General features: G+C 43.6%; 1 protein-coding gene across 1 annotated transcript in view; it reads right to left on the reverse strand.

Moving 5' to 3' along the window:
- CDH13 (cadherin 13) overlaps nt 1-26,006 on the reverse strand; it is a 999,893-nt gene that overhangs the window by 545,670 nt on the left and 428,217 nt on the right. The window contains exon 4 of the mRNA XM_004280100.4: nt 10,934-11,050. Within this exon, the coding sequence (XP_004280148.1) occupies nt 10,934-11,050 (117 nt within the window). The remainder of the gene's footprint in view (nt 1-10,933; nt 11,051-26,006) is intronic.

Raw genomic sequence — 26,006 nt, forward strand, 5'->3', positions numbered from 1 at the left:
ATTGTGTATATTAATGCACGGCCAAACATCAGCATTCGAAGAAGAAATTACTAAGAAACGTATTTGGAATGAACCTGAGGCTAGAAGGCCAACAGTGAACACAGTTGTTATGCATTTCTGAGCTGCCAGGAAAAAAAAGAAAAGATTTTAAATCCGCGGCAAAGAAGGACTAAACTAAAATCCCTAGGCATGGATCAGGCAGGATTTGTGTTCAAACTGGGGAAGACACAGGGAAGGGATTTCTGAGGACCTGCTGTTTCCTCAAGCCTGTTGCTGGTGCAAAATGAATCCATTCTCTGAAAGAAAGATCTTCCTTCCAGTCTGCATGTCCACCTCTATGTAACATGCAGGTACATCTGTTTCCTCTGGGGGAGCTGATCTCTTATTTCAAAGAAGGGCAGCACAGCAGCCTCACTCAAGTTGAAACTTTGTTGAGGGCGACAGAATAGTTGCTTTACTTTCACAAAAGGTCTACCGACCCACAGCTATACCCAACATCCAGGTGGCTTTCCTCAGCACGCTACGGAGTTGCTGTGAGGCAAGGACAACTTCTGTCTCATTCCATTTTTCTGAGTCACAGGATTGGGTCATGCATGGGTCCTAGCTTCCCTAGCTATTCCCAGAATAGTTGTCCTTGCCTCACAGCCATATTCAGTTATTCTAAGCTCTCCAGACACACCAGCCTCTCTCTTGCCTCTAGACATTGGATCATGCTTTTCCCACTGCCTGGAAGATTCTCTTTCTTTCCACCTCCTTGCCTACTGGTACACAACAGTCAGGAATCTCTTGGGAATTACTCCTTCTGTCTTCTTAACATCTCCACGCTCCACAGCTCTCTATCACGGTGCTTATCTGCCTGTTTACAGGTCTGTGTCTCCCCTGGAATGGATGTTCTTTGAGGGGGAATCTATGGGCAGTAGCCAGTGCAATGCCAGGCACATAGTTGTTTGATAAATATTTCTGAATGAATGAATAAGTGAATGAATGAATGAATCAGTGAGGCCCAATTTTTCAGTATAGGAAGAATATCTCCCTGCCCAAGAGGCCTTAACTGAGGCTTTTCTTCATGTCATGATCCAAATCACCCAAGACAAGAGGAAACACCCACAGATGGGAATGTTTAAACTTGCAACAAAGGGTCTTGTATCCACCAGCTCCCCCACTGCTGCTTACAGAGGCAGGCCAAGCCCAGGTGCCTGGAAGGCACTGTGCCCAGGGACCCAGCTCCACAGTGAAGTCTCTCCCCTGTAACTCCATTTGGAAGTGAGGGTGAGTTTCAAGCTAGCAAAGGAAATAAATGTGGGTTTTTCACTCATCCCTCGCCCTCTGCAGAAAACCATCTATTGTCCTGTTTCTGTCTCCATCCATTTCTGCCTCGATCTTCTGCCCAGCTGGAACTGGAGGTCTGACCACAAAAGGTCCAATCCATTCCCCATGGCGCCCCAGGCCCTGCTCCTTCTCAGCCCTTGTTGACTGAGTCAGCTGTAGTCTTAGGGCTGAGAAAAACGAGCAGTGATATCTCTAAATTGCACCAAAGTTGGCCTTTTCTGCTTTCACTCTGTTCCTTGTGGCTCCCTTTGAACAGGGCTGTCAGCAGAGATACTGACAAAAATCATGTGGTCTGAAGGGAGATAGTAGCTTTCTTTACAGCAAAGAGAGCCGTTTTCTGCTTGTCAACACGTGGTCTACTCTTTAAGCTAAGACATGACCTCTGGCCTCGACTCAGTGTGCAAACACACACATCAAATAAACATTTGTGCGGTTAACCCTCATTTCTCCACACTTCACAGAGAATTTTATCTCTACCGTTCTCATTTTCCAGGTAGAATTGGGACAACTGTCACAGAATTTGTCAGCCTCGGGAAACTGACTCAGGGAATTTTTGTGCAAAGGAGGAGAGGCGTGGAGGAGCTCAAAGAGCACAGGCTCAATGTCTGCGTCTACTCTGCACTGGCTGTGGGACCTTACACAAGTTACTTCATGCACTTCAAGGAGCAAAGCTGTCCAGAAACGACCCTGGTGCCCACTCTGGACAAGCAACAAGCTAAAGCCTGGGATGGGTGGCTAACTGGGTAAGCCACTTCCCCAACTGGAGGTTCCGCTCGAGCACTACTCCACATGGGGTCAGTGTATCCCGACCCTATCCAGGGTCACCTTCTACGGGTCCAAGTTCACTGGTACGCTGGAGCCAGCTCCTACTGCTTCGTGAAAGCCAAGTGTTAAATATTCAAGAATTTTGCCAGTTGGCAGCTTGTAATTTGCCACCGCGGAGGTATTTACACCAGAGAGAGCATCAAACACTACAAATCAGGGCTCCCCTTGTCCCCAGGAGCCAGTTTACTAGTATACCACTGCCCCAGGCATGTGGCTTTGGACATCTGGAATCTCGGATGACTCCTATAAACCTGGGTACCTGCACTCAGGCTGCCAGATACCCTCAGAAGTCTGATTACCTGTCCACTGGCCAGCTAAGAAGGGAGAACCATGGGAGCAGAGTGTGTTCTCTGGCAAACCTATCCAGTGTGCTCAGCTGTCTGCACAGGCCCTAGTACCTCTCTCTGCAGGATGCTGGGGAATGCGGAGCAGTGCTTCTCATCTTTGGCTGACCCCTGGCTCGTATGTGTCCTTTCCTCTGCCTCCAAACAGCCTATTCCTTAACCCATGCCATGTGCTATTTTGAAATCCATCCAGAACCCTAGTACATGGCAGATGGCAATGCTGCAGGAACTCAACTTACATGACGCAGTCTGTACCACAAGTAGACTACAAGTCTTGCACGGTGCTTGGCCTCAGTTTCCTCAATGGTACAACAGGGACATAAGATTGGTTGCTGAGGGTACGTGTGGTTTCTGCATGTGAGCGTGCTATGCAAACAGCAAAGACCCACGGAAACTAAACATTCACGTATGTTACGGTGCAGAAATCATTGAAGAGTCCTAGGGTTCAGTACTGCCACTCTTTTACCTGTGTTACCTTGGGCAAGTTACTTAACTTCTCTCAATTTCGACTTCCCCACCTGAGAAATGGGTGTAGTACCTTATAGGGTTGTTATAAGACCTGCACAGCACAACAACGAGAGCCATGTTTGGCTTAGATCCTGATACTCATTTGATGTGGAAGACTCTAGTTGAATTTGAAAATTCCTCAATTCTCCCACTTCTAGGGTGCTAACTCAAGCTGAAATGCCAGATCCTTTAACGTTCTCAAATAATTAAACATAAATTCGGTCTGAGGCCAATAGTACAAAACAATAAAGCCCTAGGAAACTTTCACATTGAGAACTGCAGGGTGATAAACTCAGGGCTAAAAATATTGCTTCCTCTATAGGCTAAGATGCCTTTATTCGCTGGATGTATATCATGGAGGGCATTTTTGCATATATATGTATTTGGCAAAGAACCAAAACAACTCAATTATGTTTTATCATTAATTAAACTTTGCAGAAAGAGGGCAACACTTGCTAATGGTGAATATAAGTTTTCATTAGACTTAGTCAAAATAAGTTAGAATTAACTCTGCTCAGTTGTGAATAGAAGTTTTGAGTTTTTTATTTGAGTAGATTTAAAATGTCATTGCATGTATAAGCAAATGCAGAAATAGAGTCACTGTCTTTTCTCACTCTTTCTGCCTCTTTTTATTTTTTCTCTCTCTCCCCTCCTCCCTTTTAACCCCCCATCTCTCTCTCCTTCCCCCCTCCCCCTTTACACACACACACACACACACACACACACACAATCCATCAGCATCAAATCTATCACGATCTGCTAAGGATGCTCATATGACCTGACATAATGGTTGACTGCCAAGCAATTTATCTGGTAGCCTCACTGCCACTGTGGAAAATTAAAATCTGCTGGAAACATCCAGACTGATCATATCATATAATGGTCTGTTAATTCCTTTTTAACAACAAACCAGCTATGGTCACTTAAATTAGTAACTGGTGAATACCTTAGCCAACCAGCCATAGACCTGGTTAGAATTCAAGTCAAAGAATATTTAAGTCCCTACTATGTGTTAGGCACTGTAATGGATCACTCACTACCCTTGGTAAATTACAGTTAATGGGAAGAAAAATACAAAAGAAACTATATTGCTGCTCAAAATGTGTTGTGTCATCTAAGAGGTATAAACAAATGTGTAAAGGAGATCAAACAAAAATTCCGTGGAGGAGACCGACTGCTGTATTTAAAACAGATAACCAACAAGAACCTACTGTACAGCACAGGGAACGCTGCTCAATATTTTGTAATAACCTCAATGGGAAAAGATTTGAAAAAAGAATAGATACATGTATATGTATAACTGAATCACTTTGCTATACACCTGAAACTAACACAACATTGTTAATCAACTATGCTCCAATATAAAATAAAAATTTTTTTAAATATAGGCTTAAATATAGCCCAGCATTGCCCAATAGAAATCTAACACGAGCCATATAACTAAGTTAAAATTTTCTGGTAGCTACATTAAAAAAAGTAAAAAAAAAAAAAACCAAAAGAACATGAGATTAATTTTAATCATAGCAATATATCCAAAATAATTTTATTGCAACATGACATTTACATGAGGATTATTAATGAGATACATTCCATTAAAATCCTAACTTACATCTCAATTTGGACATTATATTTTCAACAAAAATATTTAATCTGTATTTAGATTAAAATTTACAAGATAGATTCAATATCTTGTAATAACCCATAATGGAAAATAATCTGAAAAATAGATATAGATGTATAACTGAATCACTTGGCTGTTCCCCTGAAACTAACTATATTGTAAATCAACTATACTTCAATTAAAAAAAATTTACAGTTGAACAGTCAGATTCACATGCAAGTTGTTCCAGCAACTGGATCACGCAGTAGTTTTTAAGTTTAAATTAAAATCAGTTAAAATTTAATAAAGTGCAAAAATCCAGTTCCTCAATCACACTCGCTACATTTCAAGAGCTCAGCAGCCACACGCGGTTAGAGGCTGCCATGCTGGACAGAGTAGACGCGGAACTTTCTTCAGTGACGCAAATGTGCCATTGGATGTACAACCTTAGAATGTAAATGGGGTGGCCCTATGGAGTGGGGATGAAGAGGGCGTGTCCCAGAAAGAGGGAAGAGTTCAAAGTCATGGAAATATGAAATGCGTATGTACAACTAGGGTTGCTGAATGTAGAAATAAATTCTGCTGGTCATCTCACCAAGAAAATTTTGAGCACTAAGCTTCTGGACATCTTAGATCACCTATATTCAAATTTCTCTCCTATACAACAACCAATGGTAACTTTTAGTCACTGAATAAAACTGCTACTTGTTTGAAAACGGGGAAATGAAACAGATATAAATTTTTGAGAAGAGACATGTAGTTAGACTTGAATAAAAGGTATGAAAAATGGATTTTAAAAGGCTGATGATGATTATATAAAATAAATCAGGCAATAGAATGGAGCAAGGTACCCTAAGTCTACATATCAGTAGAAAGGTGAGATGGAGTAGTGCTCGATGGGGATGCATTTAGTATCAGCTTTCTGGTCCAGCTTCTGGGGATGCAGCTTGGCACCCATGGGTTCGCAAAGTGTTGCAAAGGACTATTAAATGGAGTAAAACAAATTTAATCCCAAGGCCGTAAGACTCCTTAGCACCTGCTTGCATAGGTGGGCGTAAAGCGGAGATACAGAGTTCCTGGATGTGGGGAGACCTCTAACCATGGTATACATCCAGAACCCTGAGAAATATTTAGGACCTGCCATAAATTGTCCTCAGGTGTGACTTACATTCATGACACAATCAAAGCAGAGTCCTGGTTGAGTGGTTTTCATGATTTGGTCTAATGATCTACGTTGATTCCCTTTACAAAGAGTACATGGTCCCATTACGTATTTCTTCCATCCTGGGTTAAATATGTCCTTCTAAAGGCTCATTCTACCAATTTATAGGGGATATAAAAAAAGGAATTTCAGTAAAATGTACTTTCATTGGTTTTGATGAAAAGGGTTTGTGATGAAAATAGAGTCTCTAACAAGCACTTCATAAATGACTTGTCTTTCAAACTTAATATAAAACAGAATAAAATACATCTCCAAAAGACCTCCTTGCTGCCTCACAGATTTCAAGTCCCCTGCTCTCAATCAACTCAAAAATCTCTATAGACGCAATCAAATATTTATCAGTGAAAATTGGTAAAACTGAGAAATTATTTATGGCCCAAATTTTGAAATAGTCATACATTGAAGGGGGAGGAAGAAAAAAAAAAAGGTTATGTTGGGAACTACACATTTCTCTCCAGGGCACATACTCGCAGATCCTCCCTGCTGTCTAGAATTCAAAAATGGGAAGGAAATCACAGGTCTGAGGAAATGTGTTCACAGCTGGGTGTTCTACCCTTTTTTCAGAAACACTGAGAGATATGATGGAAAACCAGCCCCAAAATTCTAATAATTTAGCTACTTACCAACTAATTAATTATTTTGCAGATAGATAAAATATGTGTATGTCAAAACTTTGCCTAATACCTAGAGCTGCCTGCATAGCTTTTTAGTGAATATGCAATTCTACGTGGCATGGCCTTCAACTGTGAAAAACCTCCCACGGGGGCAAAACCGCTGCAGCGCCTTGCTTTTGATATCGTTACCCTCTAGTATATGGGTCTTCATTCTTTAAAGAAATTCAGATTGTGATAAAATATGACAAAAAAGAAAATAAAGAGACAAATACTTGGTCTCCATTCACCATCCCGAATTGTAAGACAAAGTACTTTCGTGCCAACATGCCAGCTCTTCTGCCTTTTATAATAATTTTATACTTAAACTTAATTTTTCCCAACACTGTATTATGAAATTTCCAAACACGTAGGAAAGTTCAAAGAAGTTCACAGTGATCAACTGTGCTCATCACCTAGATTCCATCATTAACATTTTGCTCTACTTGCTTTGTCATATATCTATCCATTGATCCACACCTCTAACCATCTTATTTCTTGGCACATTTCAAGGTATTAAACTTAGTTTTAATGATATTTTTAAAAAGTAATTTTCAGCAAGACATTTCACTCCATGCAAGAGAATTCTCAGGTTGCACTCCGTAGCCCTGAGCCTACTGGTTAAGAGTGCAGACTGTGAAATCTCAAAGAGGTGGCACAAAGCGTGCCTCTGCAGTTAAGTGTGTGATTTTGGACAGGTTACACCGTCCCTCTGAGTCTCATTACCCTCATTCGGCACCTTGGAAGATGGTCCTCGTGGGGTTGTTATTATGAAAATTCAACATAATAGACGAAAAGTGCTTACACTTTATTGTGACAAATAAAGAATTTGTGATGATTTTTTCTACTCTTCTCTAATCCTGTGAGATCAAGGCCTCTGTTTCCTTTGCCATTAAATCAGCAGCCAGTGCCTTGTAAATAGCAGAGGCTGCATATATACTTATTGATATGAATTGGGTTAAATTTCAGAGGTTTTCCCTCCTGGGATGAAACAAGTACTTATTATTGGAGAGAGGCAAGTGCAGTGGCTTCAAAGGCATGAGGCATAAGAAAGTTAGTTGAGGAAACGAGTTGGGAGCAGGAGATGAGACAAAGAGAAAAAATCTGGCCTGCAAAGCAACAGTGTTTATATCAAGTTTAGTGATAGAGCAGAATTCATCAGTGCCCAGTCCCAGTCCCTTGCACCTCACCTTTTCAGTGCACACCAGCCACCATGATGCCTAAAGGCTCCCCTGCAAGCCTCAGAAGGCCATTGTGCCGGTGCACAGAACACAGGGCATGATGGATGTGCTGGGGAGTTTAGACTTCTGGGAGCAGCCCTCAACCAGACGGATAGGGATGGTATATAAATACCCCAGCTCCCTCCTCCGTGGACAGAATAACCCTGAGAGTGTGTCTCACACCATTTTCTAGCCTTTCTCCGTGGGATTACAATCCAGTCACCCACAGTGGTAAACAGGCCTCTCAACTGGCTGCTTCCCCTTTGCTGCGTCACTCCTTCACTCCCTTACCAGTATTACTGGTATAGAAATTACCTACATTTGAATTCTTGTCTCAGGGAACCCAAAGTAAGACAACTGTCTTTATGCCCACAGAATCTCTTCTTCAAATGACATTCTACACTGAAATCTGATATGTAATATTTATAAGATTAGAGCTGCCTGACTCGTAGAGTTTGGGTGGATGGGAGTGGTGACGTGTGGAGGCCAAAGCCCTGCCTCCTGGGTCTCTTTTCCCTTCTCCCAGCCTCCCCAGCACTCAGTGAAGACTCCTATGTCTTCTCACAGCTCGACAGAGCCTTGCTTGTCGGCTACAGGCAGAGTTGATTAGGATATGATATAAGATATAAATAGAAGAATAAGAGGAATGAATAAAAACAGGCAGAGACAAAGAGGGAAATATGTTCCTTCAAAGGCCTAAGAAGCATGGACAAACACAGAATTCTTGCAAGGCAGTGCAGTTATTCTGTAAAAGCCATCGGGAGGTTTGGGAGGCTTTCACACCATTATGATGTTAGTACACTACCGCACTTAGAAAAGCTGTTGTTTGTAGAGAACCCAGGTTGAAACCCAGGGTTGAACCCAGGTGGGCAGTACATAGGGGCTAAGGAGACAGAAGTCTTCAGCTTGAAAAACAAATTGTGTTCTGAGGCTGTAACAAGTAAGAAACCATGCAGAAGAATGTCCTTAGTTAGCTGCATACTTATTGATCCATTTTGTATCTCAAGGAAAGAGCCTTGTGAAAACTCTCTAAATATACTGAGGGGGGACAAATGTATGGGGCTGGAGGAAGCTTTAGGATGACCACATAACTTACTGTCCAAAGCTGGACAAGTTTAAGGAGAAAGGTGGTGCTCATAATAATTATGGCAGGACAACAAAATTTCCAGGCAAGTGAGATGTGATAATTCACCCTTGTTGTAAACTAATTAATAGAATTGAAATTCCGATACTGAAAGTACTATAGTTTAGTGGTAGGCAGGGGAGGAGAAAGTATTTTAGCTCAGACTCCTTAAACCTGAGTGTGCATCAGAATCACCTGGGATCTCTTAAAAATGCTGGTGCTTGGTCTTCACCCCCTGACCAACTGAGTCAATTTCTGAGGGTGGAGACTGGCATCTGTATTTTAACTGCCCCAGGTGATTCTGATGCACAGCGAGGGCTGAAAACACCAAGCGTACATGAAGGAGACCTGCAGAACAAGGGTGCAGCTTGTGCCTCAAACTGTCTGGGGGCAGAGTCTTGCAGACTTGAGGACTCTGGCCCCTTGGCGAGTGCTATCCTTGGCTTCAGGGAAACCTACACAAAGGCCATGACAGAGGCGAGGGCTGTCCAAAGGGCCAGGGCACGTCAGCTGTACCACTGTCCTCTCAGAAGAGCTCTGCTTCCCTTTGCATCATATCCTGGAAATCTGGTAAGATTTTGCATCTTTGGTACAGTGGTAGTTTAAAATCATAAATATGGTTATTATCAGGATATCAGATTATGAATGTTTCTAATTTCCAATAGAAATAGATTTCTAATAGTCCAAGTCACACTAACCTCTTGCCCGGGTCACTATAAAACCTTCCTTCTTGGCTGTTTCTGTGTGTCCACTCCTCCCTACCACTCTGCTCCCACAGATCGTTCCCTACAAGGCAGCCAGAGGGACCTTTCTAAAGGTCCAGACACACACACACACACCTGGGAGACTTTCCAGTGGTTTCTGGCTGCATGCACGATGAAAATCCTATTCATCACTATGGTCTCCAAGACCCACATGACAGGCCAACTTCTCTGACTTCAACTCTTATCACTCTTTTCCTTGTTCACTACATTGCAGCCAACCAGGCATTCTGCTAGTCAAATCCACCTCATTCTTTCGCACCTCCAGGCTTTGGCACACGCAGTTGCCTCTGCCAAGTCTATGGTTTTCCCGACCTCCCCTTGGCTATCCCTTTCTCATTCTTCCCGCCCCCACTCAAACGTCAGGGACACGACCCAGCTGCTCCCGGTCATTTGTGCCGAGATTCCCTCCTCCCTCTTCACCCTGGTCCTGCCATTTACTCTTCTTCACATCACCCCGTGTCTGTTACTCACAGCATTTGTTATCCTCTGCGGTTTTCTCATTTATTTACTCATTGAAAAAATCTATCTCCCCACTAGAACACAAGCTCTATAACAATAGGGGCTTGGGTGCTTGTTCACACCTCCACTAAACCCATCTCAATCTTGCAGTCTGGCATATAACAGGTGCTCCTTATTGATTCAATGAATAGATAAACAATCCAAGAGCACCAGCCATTCAGATCATCCACTCAACTAACCACCATTGCTCAAAGCCCGAGATCATTGAAGAAATATGAACTGGTGAATATTCAATTCTCCATGTCGGCTTTCCTATGGGGAGAGGATGAGCTGACCAGGCAACATCAGTATTTCTGCCTATTTAACAGTGACTGTTTCTTCCTGGAAAAGTTGTTTCTCCGATTCATGTGACAGTGCTTTCTGGATCTGGTTAGTATGGTTTAGTTCCTTTGAGCTAGTTTTGCTTCTAGAGAGCTGACCCAACGGTGCTCCTGGACCTACACATTTGAAAACTAGGATCTAAATAAAAGGACACATATCATCATCCGGGTATACTAAGGGGACTGAACTGGCTGACGGCCTGGGCATCATCTACAAAGCGGTGAGTCTATTTCTTAACCAAAGACATCCTCATGTCACAACTCTTACATCATTATCCACCATGTAGATCTCAAAATCATGACAAAGGTGTTTTTTTGTTTTTGTTTTTTGTAAATTCCCTTTTTCATGACCTGTGACATTCTTTTCTTGGCAAAAAAGTTTGGCCTCTTACCACAGAGGATCTGAGGGCAATTCCTGCTGGTCGCCAAGCCAGTCGGAGTCAGCTTGTCTCGTGTATGCTCATCTCACAATAAAAGCACGCTTTAGTGGTTTTCTTTTGTCTGACTTACCTTGCCAACATCTCTTGGGAAAGGTTGTCTCTGATTCTCTGGAATTAAAATGGGAGATACCACAATGGACCTCTTTTGTCTTGGGACAGGAGAAGTTCTTTCAAATTTAAATATATCCTAAAAGAGAAAAAACAAATCAATTGACTAAAATCCCCCACGGAGAAGATGTATCAGTCTGCTCTGAGATATGGCTCCTTTGTTGTGAAAGCATACAGCTGTTTGGACATTGTTAATTTTATTCTATCAAACCTCATTAGCGTTAGCAAGTACATCATTAGAATTATACTAAAGCTGACATTGTGATTCACAATGACTATCATTAAGCTGTTTAATCCCATCTTCTGAATCATTCTATTCACAACGTCAGTCTTGATTTATACATCCTTCCATGCTTGTGTGTTCCCATTCTTAATCTGTCAAGTGAGGAGATTACTTGGCTGGTCACTAACCCACAGAACTCGCTGGGTACAAGTGTGACTCTCCTCACGGCCAAATGCAAGGTCCTCACAATCACAAATGAATAGGGATGAGGGGTAATCACAGCATTCCAAACACAATGTTCCACAAGGTCAGGCATTATGGAGACTCTTAGTCAATGTTCTGTCAAAGTCTGTTTGCTATTATTAGTGGGTCCACTACTGGAACTCACTCCCCATGCAGTATGTCCCAAACTGCAACCATTGGAACAACACTGTGAGAATTTCTGTCTCATCTGTAATTCACCTTTTTAATTGAATAAATGGATGCAAAAAGGGAAACTTTGTGTCATTATTTTAAATATAGTACCAGTATGGCTTCTCATAAAAAGTACGAAAACATAAAAATAAACAATGAGATCAATGATGTTATTAAATTTGAGCTGGACTTAGGTGGGTGGAAAGTTTCCTCTTTTTGAAAGGGAGATAAGAAAAGGCTAGAGGGGTGTTAAAGGGTTGTTAGCACTGAGCTGAGACTTTCTCCTCGACCCAATCAGAGGACTTAAAGAGAATTAAAAATGGGATATCATTTTCAATATATAAACCAATCATATTCAATACCACACACTAAGATTACCTGAGGTACCACCAAAAGCAAGCATCTCAAACTCTGGACAATAAGTTCCTATGAAAATCATGTGGCAAATTATATTTAAACACCATCACTGACCCATGCTCCATAAAAGTGTATGCATGTACATGTATATATGTTATATGATAGTGATATGGCTTTATACGTTTTATTTTTTATTTTAAAGTTTTATTTTTATTATTTTAAAAAATATCTACTTATTTATTTGGCTGCAGCGGGTCTTAGTTGTGGCACATGGGATCTTTAGTTGTGGCATGAGGCATCTTTAGCTGCAGCATGCAGGATTCAGTTCCCTGACCTGGGATCGAACCCAGACCCCCTGCACTGGGAGCGCAGAGTCTTAACGACTGGACCACCAGGGAAGTCCCAATATATAAAAATTTTAAAGGAAACTCTATATAAGAAAAGTCAAGTAGGAAACAAGACCAGAGAAGGCTATGAAAATGTATATAGTCTTTCTCTTGATTTTGGTCAGATTGTAAACTGATGTTATTCTTGTGGAAAGTAATCAGGCAGTATTTATTTCTCAAGAACCTTACAAGTGTACATATCCCTTCACTCTGTAATCTCACTCCTAGGAATACATCCAAATGCTAAATTCAAAGGAGGAAAAAACTGAAAGCAGGAAGATGTTTAGTGAGACACTATTTATAAAGGGCAAAAATGGCAAACCACCTGAATGTTCAATTGCAGGAGAAGGTTAAATTTGGGTCCATCAGCAGGAGACACTCTTAGGCGGTCACCAATAAGGCAGTTGTAAAGACCACGTTCTAACCACTATGATCATCATTTGACTGCTTCCACAATCACAACCACAAACTATTATAATAACAACAATTTATTAAACATGTGTTGGGCCATGTGCTATGCACTCTACATGTGTCTTTGCTAATATTTGCAATAAACTTCTCAAGTACATCCTAGCCGTCCTTGCCAATGCAAGGCCTGCCAATGCAAGAGACATGGGTTCGAGCCCTGGTCCGGGAAGATCCCACATGCCACAGAGCAACTAAGCCTGTGTGCCACAACTACTGAAGCCTGTGTGCCTAGAGCCCGTGCTCCACAACAAGAGAAGCCACCACAATGAGAAGCCCGTGGACCACAACGAAGAGTAGCCCCCGCTCGCCGCAACTAGAGAAAGTCTGCACAGCAACGGAGACGCAACATAGCCAAAAATAAATAAATAAAATAAATTAAAAAAAAAACAACCAACCAACACACCAACCAAATAAATTAATAAATAACCCAACCCCAACCATGTAGAAAACAGCAGAGAAAGAAAGAGAGAATGGGACAGTGAGAAGACAATGAAAAACAGAGTGGATTACATCCATAAAACACTGATGTATAACATCTGTAAAGAGGCTTATTAGGGAATACGAAAAGAACAGAAAACATGTAAAATACGTGCAATATACGAATCTTATTTACAATAAAAAAATCTTGAAGCTTGTATGAAGGAAAGTCTAGGAAAGCACTTTGAAAACATTTAAAGTCCTATGCAAATGTAAGGGACTGGTGATTCTATTCTATAATAAGAGCAAAAGTAGGTTTCCATTCATTATGACGATATGTGTGAAAACGTATGTAAAGTAATGAAAAGCATACTCACTGTCAGTAACAAACATTCCATTGTTTGCAGTACAGAACTTATTTGTGTTTGCAAGCCTGTGAATGGGTGACAGGTGACCAGAGTGGTAAGGTTCCTGAGTCCCCATTTCTACCTCTGGCGTCCTCCCAGCTTACCAGCTACTGAAGCCCACACTGCCAATCCATTTCCTTCCCCCTCATAGCCCAGCAGCTTGGTAATAAGGACACCTGTGTAAACTCCCTGGCTCTAAAGTACCTTCGAAGAGAAGCAGGAGGCTCTGAGTCTCAGGATAGGAAACAGCATCTGGAAAGGAGGGGGTGGAGGTAGAGTGACCAATTGTAGAGAGGCCTCCGTGTGCACAGGACTCTCTGAGCCCACCATGGTGGGCAGGACTGGGGCATCCTTCTTCTTCCAACTCAACTTTTTTTGTGTTACAATGGCAGGGACCTCAACAAAAAATTGGTCCATGACCATGATTCTATGTCTGCGGCTCCACTTCTGTCTTTGTGATTTATGTGTGTCTCTATTAACTACGTGTTTGTGGACAGATGTCTACCTTTGGTCAGGTCTGTGGTAATGAGTCTGTCTGTGTGCTCTGAAGCCAAGTGCTTTTCTGTGACTGGGGCCATCGAGGAGCCATAGCATCTAATTTGACTGACAAATACCATATGCACATCTAGGCACGTGTGTGTGTGTTTGTATCTGTCAATCTATAATGTGAAGCCTTTGAATGCAACAGGATGTGGCCGTAACCTCAAAGAAAGACAAGATGGAAGCAGTGAGGTTTAAAAGTATGTGACTAATTCAAGAGATGTTTACAGAAGAAGAGACAGAGGTGTGGGAAAGAACAGAGCATCAGGCTAAAGGAGAGGCTGTGTTAGGACTCCCTGTCTTCTGGTGTTGCCATTAGCAAGTGAGAAGTAAAACATTGCCTGCTCTATCAGTAAATAAAGGATCTAGCCAGCACGTTACAGCTGCCTGGACGGTGCAGCCCAAGGAAACTCAGGATGAGAAAACACAGGATGCTGGCCCCAGATAGCTGAGGTGCATATCAAAGGAATGATTTCAGTGAACCCAGACTCTTGCATCTTCCCATACATAGAAAAGTGCTAAATTCCTTAACTTGAGATGTCTGGTTTTCTTTTATTAACAGTAACCTTTTGTTCCAACTACCTGGTGTTGTTGAAAAACCTCCTCTATATCCTGGCTTCCCCCTCTTCCTCTTCTGAATAGTTTTCTCAGTCTATATCTGAGATGCTGTCTCTGGGCTTGAAGTCCTAAGAATGTTCACCATATAAAACATAACTTTCAACTTTTAAGTTGTGCATCTTTTTTTTCAGCCGACACAAGATAGTGGGTAAATAGGAAAAAGGCAGTTCTGGGCACAGATGATGGGTGTTGTGACTTTGAGGGCAGCCAACATAGTTTTCTAGAGGGTGTATAAGTAGCTGCATTCGGGAGGGAGAGATGAATGGGGACAAGAAGTGTCACTCACGTACAAGAGCAGCTAGACGTGAAGGAGGAGCTGACACCATCCAGGTCATGTGGAGGGAAAAGGGAGGAACTCAATCATCCGATGAGTTTCTAAAAGGCCAGCAAAGGCCACAGAAAGGTTAGGTGGCAAAAGGAGGAAAACCAAAAGGACAAAGAGATGAGGATTTCAAAAAGGAGAGAGTGCACGGCCGTATCACACAACTCAGGCGTCCCCTCCAACAGGCTGAACACTATGAGGAGGCTGTCGGGCTGACGATGAACAGGTAACGGAGGACTTTAGGAAGACAACTTTAAGAGTGTGTTAGGGTCCAGGGTCAGAGGAACCAATGAGAAGTGAGGGCTTTGGTGAGGAAGGAAAGAAGCTGGAAGAAGTTGGAAGTTTGTCAGCTCAAGGGGAGACCAGGAAGGGTGCTGGGCTGCGAGGCGGGGGTCAGAGGCAGGCAGCCATAGTGTTGGGTGAATGAAGACACAAAAGGGAGGTGACCCCAGAGGGAGACGGATGGCTGAAGGCGGTGGGAAGGGAGCGGATCAACAGCACGACCAGCCCCAGAGAGGACAGGGAGAGCTTTAAGGGGAATTTCTCGTTTGTAAATGACGATAACTCTCCTGTGCTCCTGGTTATCAGAATGAAATGAGAAATGGCACTTGAAGGTGGTCTGCACTCTCCAAAGAACAGCACAAAAGTGAAGGATGGTCTTATTCATACCAGGACAGCGGATGTGAGGAAATGAAGACAAGCCACTCGGTGTCTTTTAGGAGTGAGTAATTCAGCTGTGGGTGGCCTGACGCCAGATCTTAAACAGACACTTGCAGACACGCAGCCACCTCCAGATTTCTAGTCTACTAGACACATGCACACTGACATCAAAGACCTCTCTCACCAAACACAAACACTCATGCACTCGTGCACGTGTACACACTCAGAATCCATTTGATAGGGTCACACACATACACTGACACACACACACTCATTAACAGATGCACATGCAACAGACACACATCACATGCCTAGACCCAAGGACACACACAACACACCTTCCCCCTGCAAACCAACACAGTTCCCTCAGCCACAAGAACACACACACAGACACGGGGCATGCAGAGGAAAGTGCACGACTAGCCATGCGCCTTCAGACGGTGACCGATGATCCATCCACGTCTTTGAGCCTGGAAAAGCCAGAGGCTTGCAGGAGCCTCATCCAATCTTGCTTCAGTCAAAGGGCAGAACTCTGTCCTCTGGCAGACTCACTCATGCAGCATTTTACTACAGGGAATTGTCACCCTTACATAAATATCCCTCGTCTCCCATGGGCTGACTGGGGCCTGTGTCTTTCTGTCGAAGGGTGTTGGGGTTTACAATCTCATTTGCTTTCCTCCCTGATTCTCAATCTCAGGAGAAATTGGCAGTGCATTAAAAGCAAGTTTCATGCTACATCACACAGTCCCAAAGAACACCTTGGAAATAATGAGGAGGCCCCTGCAACTGTGAGGGACAGGGGAGGGGTTGGGGATGGGAGGGGAGGATGGGGGCCAAGGGAAGGAGGAAGCAGAAAGGATGAAGAACGTGACAAGGAGAGAAAGAGTGGATTTATTTTCATTCATTCATTTCTTCAGAAACTATCTGTGGATCCCTTCCTTCCTGCCAGGAGTAATTCTCAGCATCTGGGAGAGTGCAGTGCCCTCATGCAGCTCACATTCTAGATGGAGGAGACAGACAGTGAACACGGTCCAGAACAGATAGGCAGGGAGGGCTCACTGTGCACAGAGGAGGGGAGGCCGGGACGGGCCCACTGGGAAGGCGGCCTTGGAGAATGAAGCAAGGAAGGCACCCTGTGGCAGGACAAGGCACCAGCAGCAGCAGGAACAGACCCTGGCAAGTGTGCGCTGCAGGGAGGCCTGGCCTGGAAGAGCGGGGGAGACAGTCCAGGGAGCTGGTAAAGGGAATTCAGATCCTGCGTGGCCAGCCACATAGACTGCAGAGAGCACTTGGGCTTTTACTCTGCGTGAGATGTGAGTCATGGGAAGGTGTTTTGTTTGTTTCTTTTTGTGGGCGGGTTTTAAGCTGAAGAATGACATGAACCCACTTACAATTACATATATATCTACACACACATATTTCATGTTGGCTGCCGTGTGACGAACAGATTTTCAGGGTTAAAGTAAAGAAATGTTTATCTGTTGGGTTTCTTTTTTCCAACCCTGTCTTCACAGAGCACTGAGATTCCTCCTAAAATGCAAATCTGAGCTTTCGATCTGGGGAAAAGGAGAGTTGGGGGTCAACTTTCCCTGGCTGGAGTCCCTCTATCCTCCTTCCTTCCCACAGTATTTTTAATGTATTATCTAGGTACAGTTTAAGTACCATTACATTTACCCATTTTAAGGGGGCAATGCAACGATTATCAGGAAGTTTACAGAGTTGTGTGATCATCACCACAAACTAATTTTAGAACATTTCCATCAGCCTCCAAAGAAACCTCATGCCCGTATGCTCACTCCCCTGTTCTAAGCCCCAGCCGCCGGCAACCATCAATCTACTTCCTGTCTGTACACATCTGCCTTCTCCAGACATGTCATAAAAGGGAATCACAGTATGTTTTCACAGTATTTTCATGGACTCTGCCTCCACTTCATAGCTGATTTGAAGATCATGAAGCAGAAAGGGATACAGTTAGTGGTAAGGGGTGTGTAAGGTCAGCCCCCCGCCTCCAGGTGCGACCATGCTCGGGGGCACCCAGAGTCCCAGCTGGCCCCAGGCTGGCCAAGAGCCCTGCTGTAATCGCAGTCCGTGTCTCCTCCGTTCACCTCTTCCCACTGCCCCCTCCTGCTGCCCTCATCTCTGTGTGGATGCAGACACCCCTCCCCTTCTCCACAAAGATCTCTGAGTCGCAAGGTTTGTTCCCAGGGAAACCACCTAGGACACCGTCAAGGCAAGAGCTGTCCAGGGTAGAGACGAACTGGGCTGGTGTCCCAGAAGTGAAGGGGAACAGAAAGGTTTGGGCCCAGACTGGTGTTCTACAGCTGGGACCGCTCTCCATGTTTTGGCTGTCACTGCTGCCTCCCTCCACGTCCAGCTGAGGGCTGAAAAGTCTTCCAAGAGCCACTCCAAGAAAGTAGTGAGATTTGAGAGGAATAGCCCTGCTCTCTTCACAGTGAACCCAAGGGCAGACAGCAGCTCGGACCCGTCTTGCTACCTGGCAGAGGGCCCTCATGAGTCAACACCCAAAGGGGCAGGAAGTGGCCAGAGAACTCATATGTGCCCACCCTAGCTCATGCCTCTGCATTAGGTAATAAATGCGAGAGAAAAAGAGCAACAATTTTATAAAGAAGCCACAAGCCACTGCCTTTGTTCTCTCTCCAACTTCGTAACTTTTGGGCAAAATTATGTGCTAAGAGAAGTTATTTTAACAGGGAAAAGCATCGTAGATGCTGGCAGCATCCCTCTGGCTGAAGCAGGGAGTGCAGGGAGGGCAGTGCCACCTGAGACTTTTCAGCCTGGCCTGACTGTGGACAGTCTTGTAGATCATGTTGGGAAGGTCTGATGTGCTTCCCAGGCAGCGGGGAGCCTTTACCGGTTTCGTGCAAAGGTATGATGCTTTGAGTTTGAATTCCATGTCTGGTTGAAAGATCATGAGAATTATTCCTTTGATGAGTTTGAAGCCTGGGTTCTGGACTCAAGTCTGAAGGTCACAGCCTATTCCTTTCTTATCTTTCTAGTCCTAAAATATACTTGGCATCCTGGCCCTGGACTCACCGAGTCTGCCAAAGGAAACACTGCTATTTAGTGAGTAGCTATTATGTGCCAGGCACTGTGCTAGGCACACTGTGACATTATCTCATTTAATACATCCAACAACTCACAGGTAGAACCACCATGCCTGTTTTCCTGAGGTTCAAAGATATAAGAGACTTATCCGAAGTCACTTAGCTCTTAAGTGAGAGATGGGAACGCAGGCCTCTGTGACCCCAGTGCCCCCTGATCCAAGCAGGATGCTACTCACCTCCCCAGGGCTGTGCGTGGAGAGAGCTCCTTACTCAAGTATAACTGGAGAATCACAACTCTAACTTTTGCAGAGGATACGTAGCAAATCTCAATCAGCCTCCAGCTAAAGGGAGCGGCTATACCTTTACTGCAGGGGGACAGTTTAATTGTCTGTAAATTTCTGCAAATGAATGGAGCAGCAGAAATCAATCTCCAATTTATCCCATTCTTGCAGCTGATCTCAATGTGCTGAAAGGTGCTGGGAGGAGTGTTCTGTGCTACTCAGTTCACATTTCATATGCAATCAAATGCACCATTCAGCGCTGCTGTACCTGGGGTGAGATTTAAAGTTTGCTTTATTACCTTCTGGGGCTCAAGTTTGCCTACTTAAAGGAAGAAACAGTCCACAAACACCAAACTTTCAGTGGCAAATTTAGGAAGTCGGAGGGCCAATATAGTAAGTTTGCATCATTTCCAGCTATCTATTTTCCCAATATTCTGGAGGCCAAGTGTCAGCTGAGCTGAGTCATCTGTCACAGGTTTACAGGACAGAGTTATGCTGACAATAAAATGGGGCGATATGGAAATTGTCCATTAGTATGGAAATGTGTATTGTGGAGCTAATTTTAAAGCTGGGGTGGGGTGGGGAGATGATGGCTGGTGGACTCCTAGGGTGCGGCGAAGCCAATCTACTATAGTAAATTATGCCACACCTGCTTTTCAAGGCCTGCTGGCACATAGCTGGGAGAAATGGGTGCAGACCACTGTTCCCGAGAGTCCCCAGGCACCATGGTTTTCCAGAAGTGACCACCAGTGACATCAGAAATGATTTCTCCAGTAATGAGTCACTATCAGGGGCTTTGGGGATGTCTGATCCCAAAACAAGAAACCTCAGAGTGACTGACAGTCCATAGCAGAGCATCTGAATGATTAGCACCAAAGAAGTAATAAATTCCCAATAAAAATAAACGTGACAGTCATTTCTGTTAAGTATGTTTAGGGTGGAAAAGAAATGGCTTTGGCCAAAGTAATCAACAGAGAAAAGAAAGTTTTACCAGAGGAGTTTGCAATTTGAGTGATGACTCCAGAAGTTCTCTGTCCAGCAGCCAAAGAGATCTTTTGAAACATTCTCCTTCCTCTCACTAATGCCGTTATTTGCTTCCCCTTGTGAAAGGATGAAGCCGCCAATGTTACCAAGGCCAGCGAGGGCCAGCAGGCTTGGCTCCCAATGGCGCTCCGACTTCAGGAGCCCTTACTGTCCTCCTGGGCTGTGCTTCTGCAGCACGAGCCTCCTCGGCACCCTCAGGTCGCAAATGCTGGCTTCAGGGCTTTCCACCTACTGTTGTTCCTCATCATTCCTCCCTTCTTGTGCTGGTTGACCCCCCGGATGCATCCATGTACTCCCAGCTCAAGCACCCCTTCTAGACTCCTTCAGTCTCTTTTGCTGGGTGGGGGTGGGGGGTGCCTGCAGCCTGCCCGTTACATCCAGAGCTCTTATTCAGCTTCTGATTAATCACACATCCATTCAGTGTTTATCAATGTCCGCCTTCCGCACAGGCTACCAGCTCCATGAGGCCAGGCAGTACGTCTTCCTGGTTTGCCGCCGTGTCCCCTGGTTCCCAGTACAAGGCCAGGCACATAGCAGGTGTTCAAAAAGTATTTTTTAAATACTATTAGATAAAAAAATTATTAAATGAATACAGGGTTGTTGTAGAATTCGGATAATCCAGGTAATGGGCTTAGCATAGTGCCTGGTTCAGGGTATCTGCTCCACAGTTATGTCTGATAAGTACATGAATAAGATGCCTATGATTCCATGTTGATTTCCTCCTCAAGCCAAAAATAGCCTCTGTAACAAGACAATCACCACACACTGTTTGGATTCTTTGGCCCTTCAGTGTTTTGTGAAGTCACTGAGTCTATAGAAATTTTTTAGAAAATTCACCCCTTGGACTGCCCGGCAGAAGACCATAGCTTTCTGGAAGAAATGACAACTGAGCTGAGACCTGAAGGCCAAGCGGGGTTCATCCAGGGATACGAGGAGGAGAGAGAGTTCCTGGCCAGGGACCAGCAAGTGAAAGGGCACAGAGGCAGAACATGGCCAAAGACCAGAAGGGCTGAAGCAGAGGGTAGGGCTCCAGAAGCTTTGGGAAAGGCTGGAAGGGGAGGAGAGGGCAGGCCTCTTCCATTCTCACGGGACTGTTCTGAATCCTGAGGACCATGAGAAGCCCCTGAATGGTTTTAAGCAAAAGTCTGGGATCTGACCTTGTCTTTGACTTTGCCCTGTCAGAGCTGAGGGGCCACCCCTGCAGAACACATTTTCTTAAATAAACTTTCCTTCATGATATTTGTTATCCTTACTTGAAAAGTTGGACTTAAAAATAAAACACAAGTAAAACACCCTCCCCCCGCCCACACATATTCTACCACTTACTCTAAAACATCAATTTCCCCATGTTAGAACTGCTAGCTGAAAAATAAATAAATAAAAGCAAACGCTTTGGATGAAAATTTGCCAAATCACACTTCCAAGACGGAATTGCCTTCGAAATATTTCATGAATCTAGCAGGAGCAGTAACAACACAAATCAGAACTTGCTGGTTTCAAAAGAGGTGAAAAATGTTTTAAACATATTTACATTCTTTAGTTAGAGGTCCATTCAACCACGTGTGACGGTGATGGGAATATAATGGAGACAATTTTCCTTTATCTGCCCTGGCATTGATAAAATAATCATGTTAAAGAGCTACTTCTGAACACCTGGAGGCATCTTGCAGAGTGTTACAGATGGGCTTATTTTTCTAACACACATATGTAGTCCGGCCTCAACAGCTGTATTCATCTCAGTATGTATTCAGTATGCGTGAGCACGTAGCCCAGATCCCAAGCTTTCTGGTTGGCATGAGCTCATAAATGTGTGATTGGCCTTCAAAGAAAGTGCCGGTTAGAAAACCCCCATGTGGGAAAACAATGCTTTGCAATTCAGTGCGTACGTATTGGGTGTTCGTCAAATGCTTTTCCAGTGCAAGTTTCACAATTAATGATAGTGACTATCCTGTGGGTACCTCAAACACAACATGTCTTAAACCAAACTGAGTCCTGTCCTTCCACCCACTCTTGCCCAAACCCATAAGGCTTCCGGCTTCCCTTTTCTCAGCTGTTGAAGGGCTAGACGCTCATTTCCTATGGATGGTTTACTTCGTTTCCGCCATACCGCACTCCCAACTGGTTGCCAACTCCTACAGATTCCACCCAGGGGATTTTCCCTGGAATATACCCCTTCCTTCTCTAGAACCATGTTCCCTGACATGTTGTCTACTCCCCTGTAGCTCACCTGCAGGTTCTTCATAACTCACTGTTCCTTTTTATATAGGAGCCCCCTGGATAGTAGAATCACAACCAGGACCTCAACACTCTTAGTCTGGGCTTCCCAGAAGCAGACACTGAGATAAGAATTTGGGGGCAAATAGTATTTTAATATATTTTCTGAAGTTTCTATAATGAACCTATTCTATTTACAATCAGTACAAAAAAAAAAGAATTCATTTACTCACAACCCTGAATCAGACCAACAGAAATACTATTCTAAATATATACTATATAGAATAGTATTTCTGTCGGTCTGATACAGGGTTGTGAGTAAATTAATTCTTCCTTCCTGGTTTTAATATACTTTTTGCTCAAGTTGAAATTGGTCTGGATAATTTTGTATCTTGTGTTTTGAACCTAATGATAAATAGCAAGTTTTCTTCTCGCCCATGTTGCAAATTTTGTAAACATCATTTGGTAGCTGCACAATACATCATGTGGATGCATCAGCCTGTATTTAACCATTCCCCTGATGTTATGCCCATACGTTTAGGTTCTTCCAATTCTGTTATTCAAATGCAAATAAAATATCATTGTTTGCAAAGTTTTCTTTGCTTACTTGTTTGTTTTTCTCTAAACAGGATTCCTTAGAATGGACAAGCAAAAATGGGATTACTAGGTCAAAGTTGATGAACGTTGTAAAGGACCCGTCCCATGTTGCCAAACCCCCAATCACCACTGGAAACAGATTTGATCTTGCCATGGCTGAGCATCCAACACACCTCTCTGGCCGCAACTCCTACAGCTCCAACCATACTGCTTTTGCCCAAACTTGCCAGGCTCTCTGGTGACTTTACACCTTCATTGTCCTGTGTTCCTCTAACCTGGCTCTTCTCTTCTCACTCACCTCTAGCCCTGTCTGCCTGACTGATAACACGCAGAAACACACACATACACCACCCCACAACAGGCGCCTATTATATACTATGCGTGTCATCCTCCAGTTCAGGGTACATAGTAGTTTCTGGATAGTCTCTGTTAACTCTGGCTTTCTTCTGCCAGGTCGCACTAGTATGCAAATGCATGCTTTAACTTTTAAACTTTAATAAAAAGGTTATTTAATAACTATCTATTTGTTTAATGAATGCCATCAAATAGCAGATGGCAAGCTGGTAGTATCTCTTTTCTTCTTTTTCCAAAGTTTTTGAGTTTTCCATTCCGTAAGGCAACTTCAGAGAAGAGGAAACTCTTGCATTTTTACATAACACCTGATGCATTTAATCATCAGATTGGACGGGACATCGCTCTCCCCTCCCTTGCAGCTGAACTGCCTCATTAAATGGCAGAAGACCGTGCTGGCTGTGGCTGTGGATGGTACAGCCGCCCCGCAAATGAGGTTTGGCTTCACATGTGCCCGAGAGACTGGGTGATGATGGATGCCTCTGGGTTATTCTAGGATGGACTCAGAGAAAAACCCTGTGTGACTTTATCAGGTCCAAAACCAAGTGCTTCTTTACTTTCTTAAACCAGCTTCTCAGGCAGAATCTTACGGTGATCCAGGGAAAGGAGGGCCCCTAATCAAATGTTCCCAATAGCAGGGGGGAACAGTGTGTTCCTATCTCAGATAAAGTAATGGAGGGAGGACATTTAAGGCAGAGTCCTGTACGTAAGAAAAGGGAAAAGTACATATCACCAGGACTCATTCTCTGGATTTAGTCAATTTTTGAGACCCTTGTTCCTCCTGTTTTTATCTACTTTCTTTCTTTTTGTTAACTTCTTGATGTTATGGCTGCAAACTCTAAAATTAGAAAGCTGTTTCCCACTCTGGCCACAAAGTCGATTGCCTCCTTTGTCCAACTGATTTTCAAATATCCTTTATGACTGAAATTCAAGATTATTTTGCTTAAGGAGTTATTCTCAACATTTAACCTAAATCATCCTCTTTTCTTCCCCTCTGTAAATTTATTTTCTTTCATTGAAGCCTCCCCCAAACTTTCAGTACTATTCCTCTTCCTCTTTTGTTAAAGACATTTTAATTAAGATACCAGGGTTACATGAGCCTACTTAAGCAATATCTCCCTTTTATCTAGCTCTCTTCAGTGAAGTCCCGAATCAGCAATGTGTCTTTCATCAGCCTGTTCCATGTCTCACTCCTCCCTTTGTTCTGTGGTTTTTGTTGAGTTACAGATCCTCACATTTTAATTCAGCCCCAACCGCTATTCCACACTACGCCATTCACATTACGAAATTCGTCTTCACAATGATGCGTGTAATGTCGCACGTCTCCCTACATCACTGATTACTGCGGCCTTTGAAGGTTCAAAGGTGTGTCAGATCTACCAGGAAAAAGAGGAAAAGAGACCATATTTGATATTCTCCAACATCTGAGGTTTCCTTGGGCTCAGTGGTTTGATGTTGGGAGGGTAAAACAACTGCTTTAAAAAAGAGGATAGTGTGTTATAAATATTCAGTTGCCATGTAATACTCATTCTTCCTTAAAAGACTGAAGGATAAGCCTCCTTTTTCAAAGCCAGGATTGACAGATACAGCAACTAGTTGATAATGGAGCACGGGAAATCTATTACGGGACCAAGAGAAATGTGTTAGCCTCCCAGCTATCCTGTGAACATGCCCCACAGGAAGGGAGAGATTTCATTTGTTTTCAAATACTTCTCCACATTAAATTCTTCAAGCATTTTACAAATAGAAAAATATCTTTGAAAATCAGTGAGTTCTAGATGATGAGAGAGAACATTTTTTGAGTACTTACTATGGGTTAGACACTAGGTCTTACAAAGCATTTTTCTCTTTAATGTTCATACAGTTTCTGCAGGTACCATTACGTTCCCATGCTACAGATCAGGAAACTAAGGCCCAAAAAATTTGCTCAAGGACATACTTCTGGCGAGTGGAGGAGCCAGGATTTGAACCTAGAGCATTTTATTTGGAGACTGGATTATTATCCATTCTACTTCTGGCCTTCTGTGTGTGCCACCTTTCCACATTAAATTTTTAACTACTGAAAGGACTGTATTCAGGATCTCTTCCAGTTAAACTTAACATGTATTACATTTACCCTTTATCTGGTCTATGGGCTGCATCTTCAACATATATTCAGAATTTGACTGTTTCTCACTGTCACCCTTTCCCAGCTGTCACCACCACCCTGGGCCAAGCTAACAACCTCTTTTGCCTGGATTATAGCAAAAGCCCCCTAACTGGTCTCCCAGCTTCTTTCCTTGCCCCCACACCCCCTATATCACCCCCACAGCAGCCAGAGTGGTCCTGTTAAAACATGAACTGGATGACAACAATTCTCTGCTTTATAGCTTCCAGTGGGGCCTCCTAGCATTTCGAGTAAAACCAGTGTGGCCTGCAACGTTTTACATAATCTTCCCCTAGCCCCTGGCTCCCTGTACCTCAAGTCCCCTTGACTCACTCTGGCCCAGTCTACTCATACTGGCATCATGGAGTACAGCAGGTACATTCCACCTCAGGGCCTTTGCACCTCCTGCTTTCCCTGCCCGGAATGCTCTTTCCCCAGATATTTACACAGTTGCTGTATTAGTTTCCTATAATACAGCAACAACAGGGTACAACAAACTCAGTGGCTTAAAACAACACAAATTTG

This window comes from Orcinus orca, chromosome 20 (assembly GCF_937001465.1).
Source record: "Orcinus orca chromosome 20, mOrcOrc1.1, whole genome shotgun sequence".
Lineage (NCBI taxonomy): Eukaryota > Metazoa > Chordata > Mammalia > Artiodactyla > Delphinidae > Orcinus > Orcinus orca.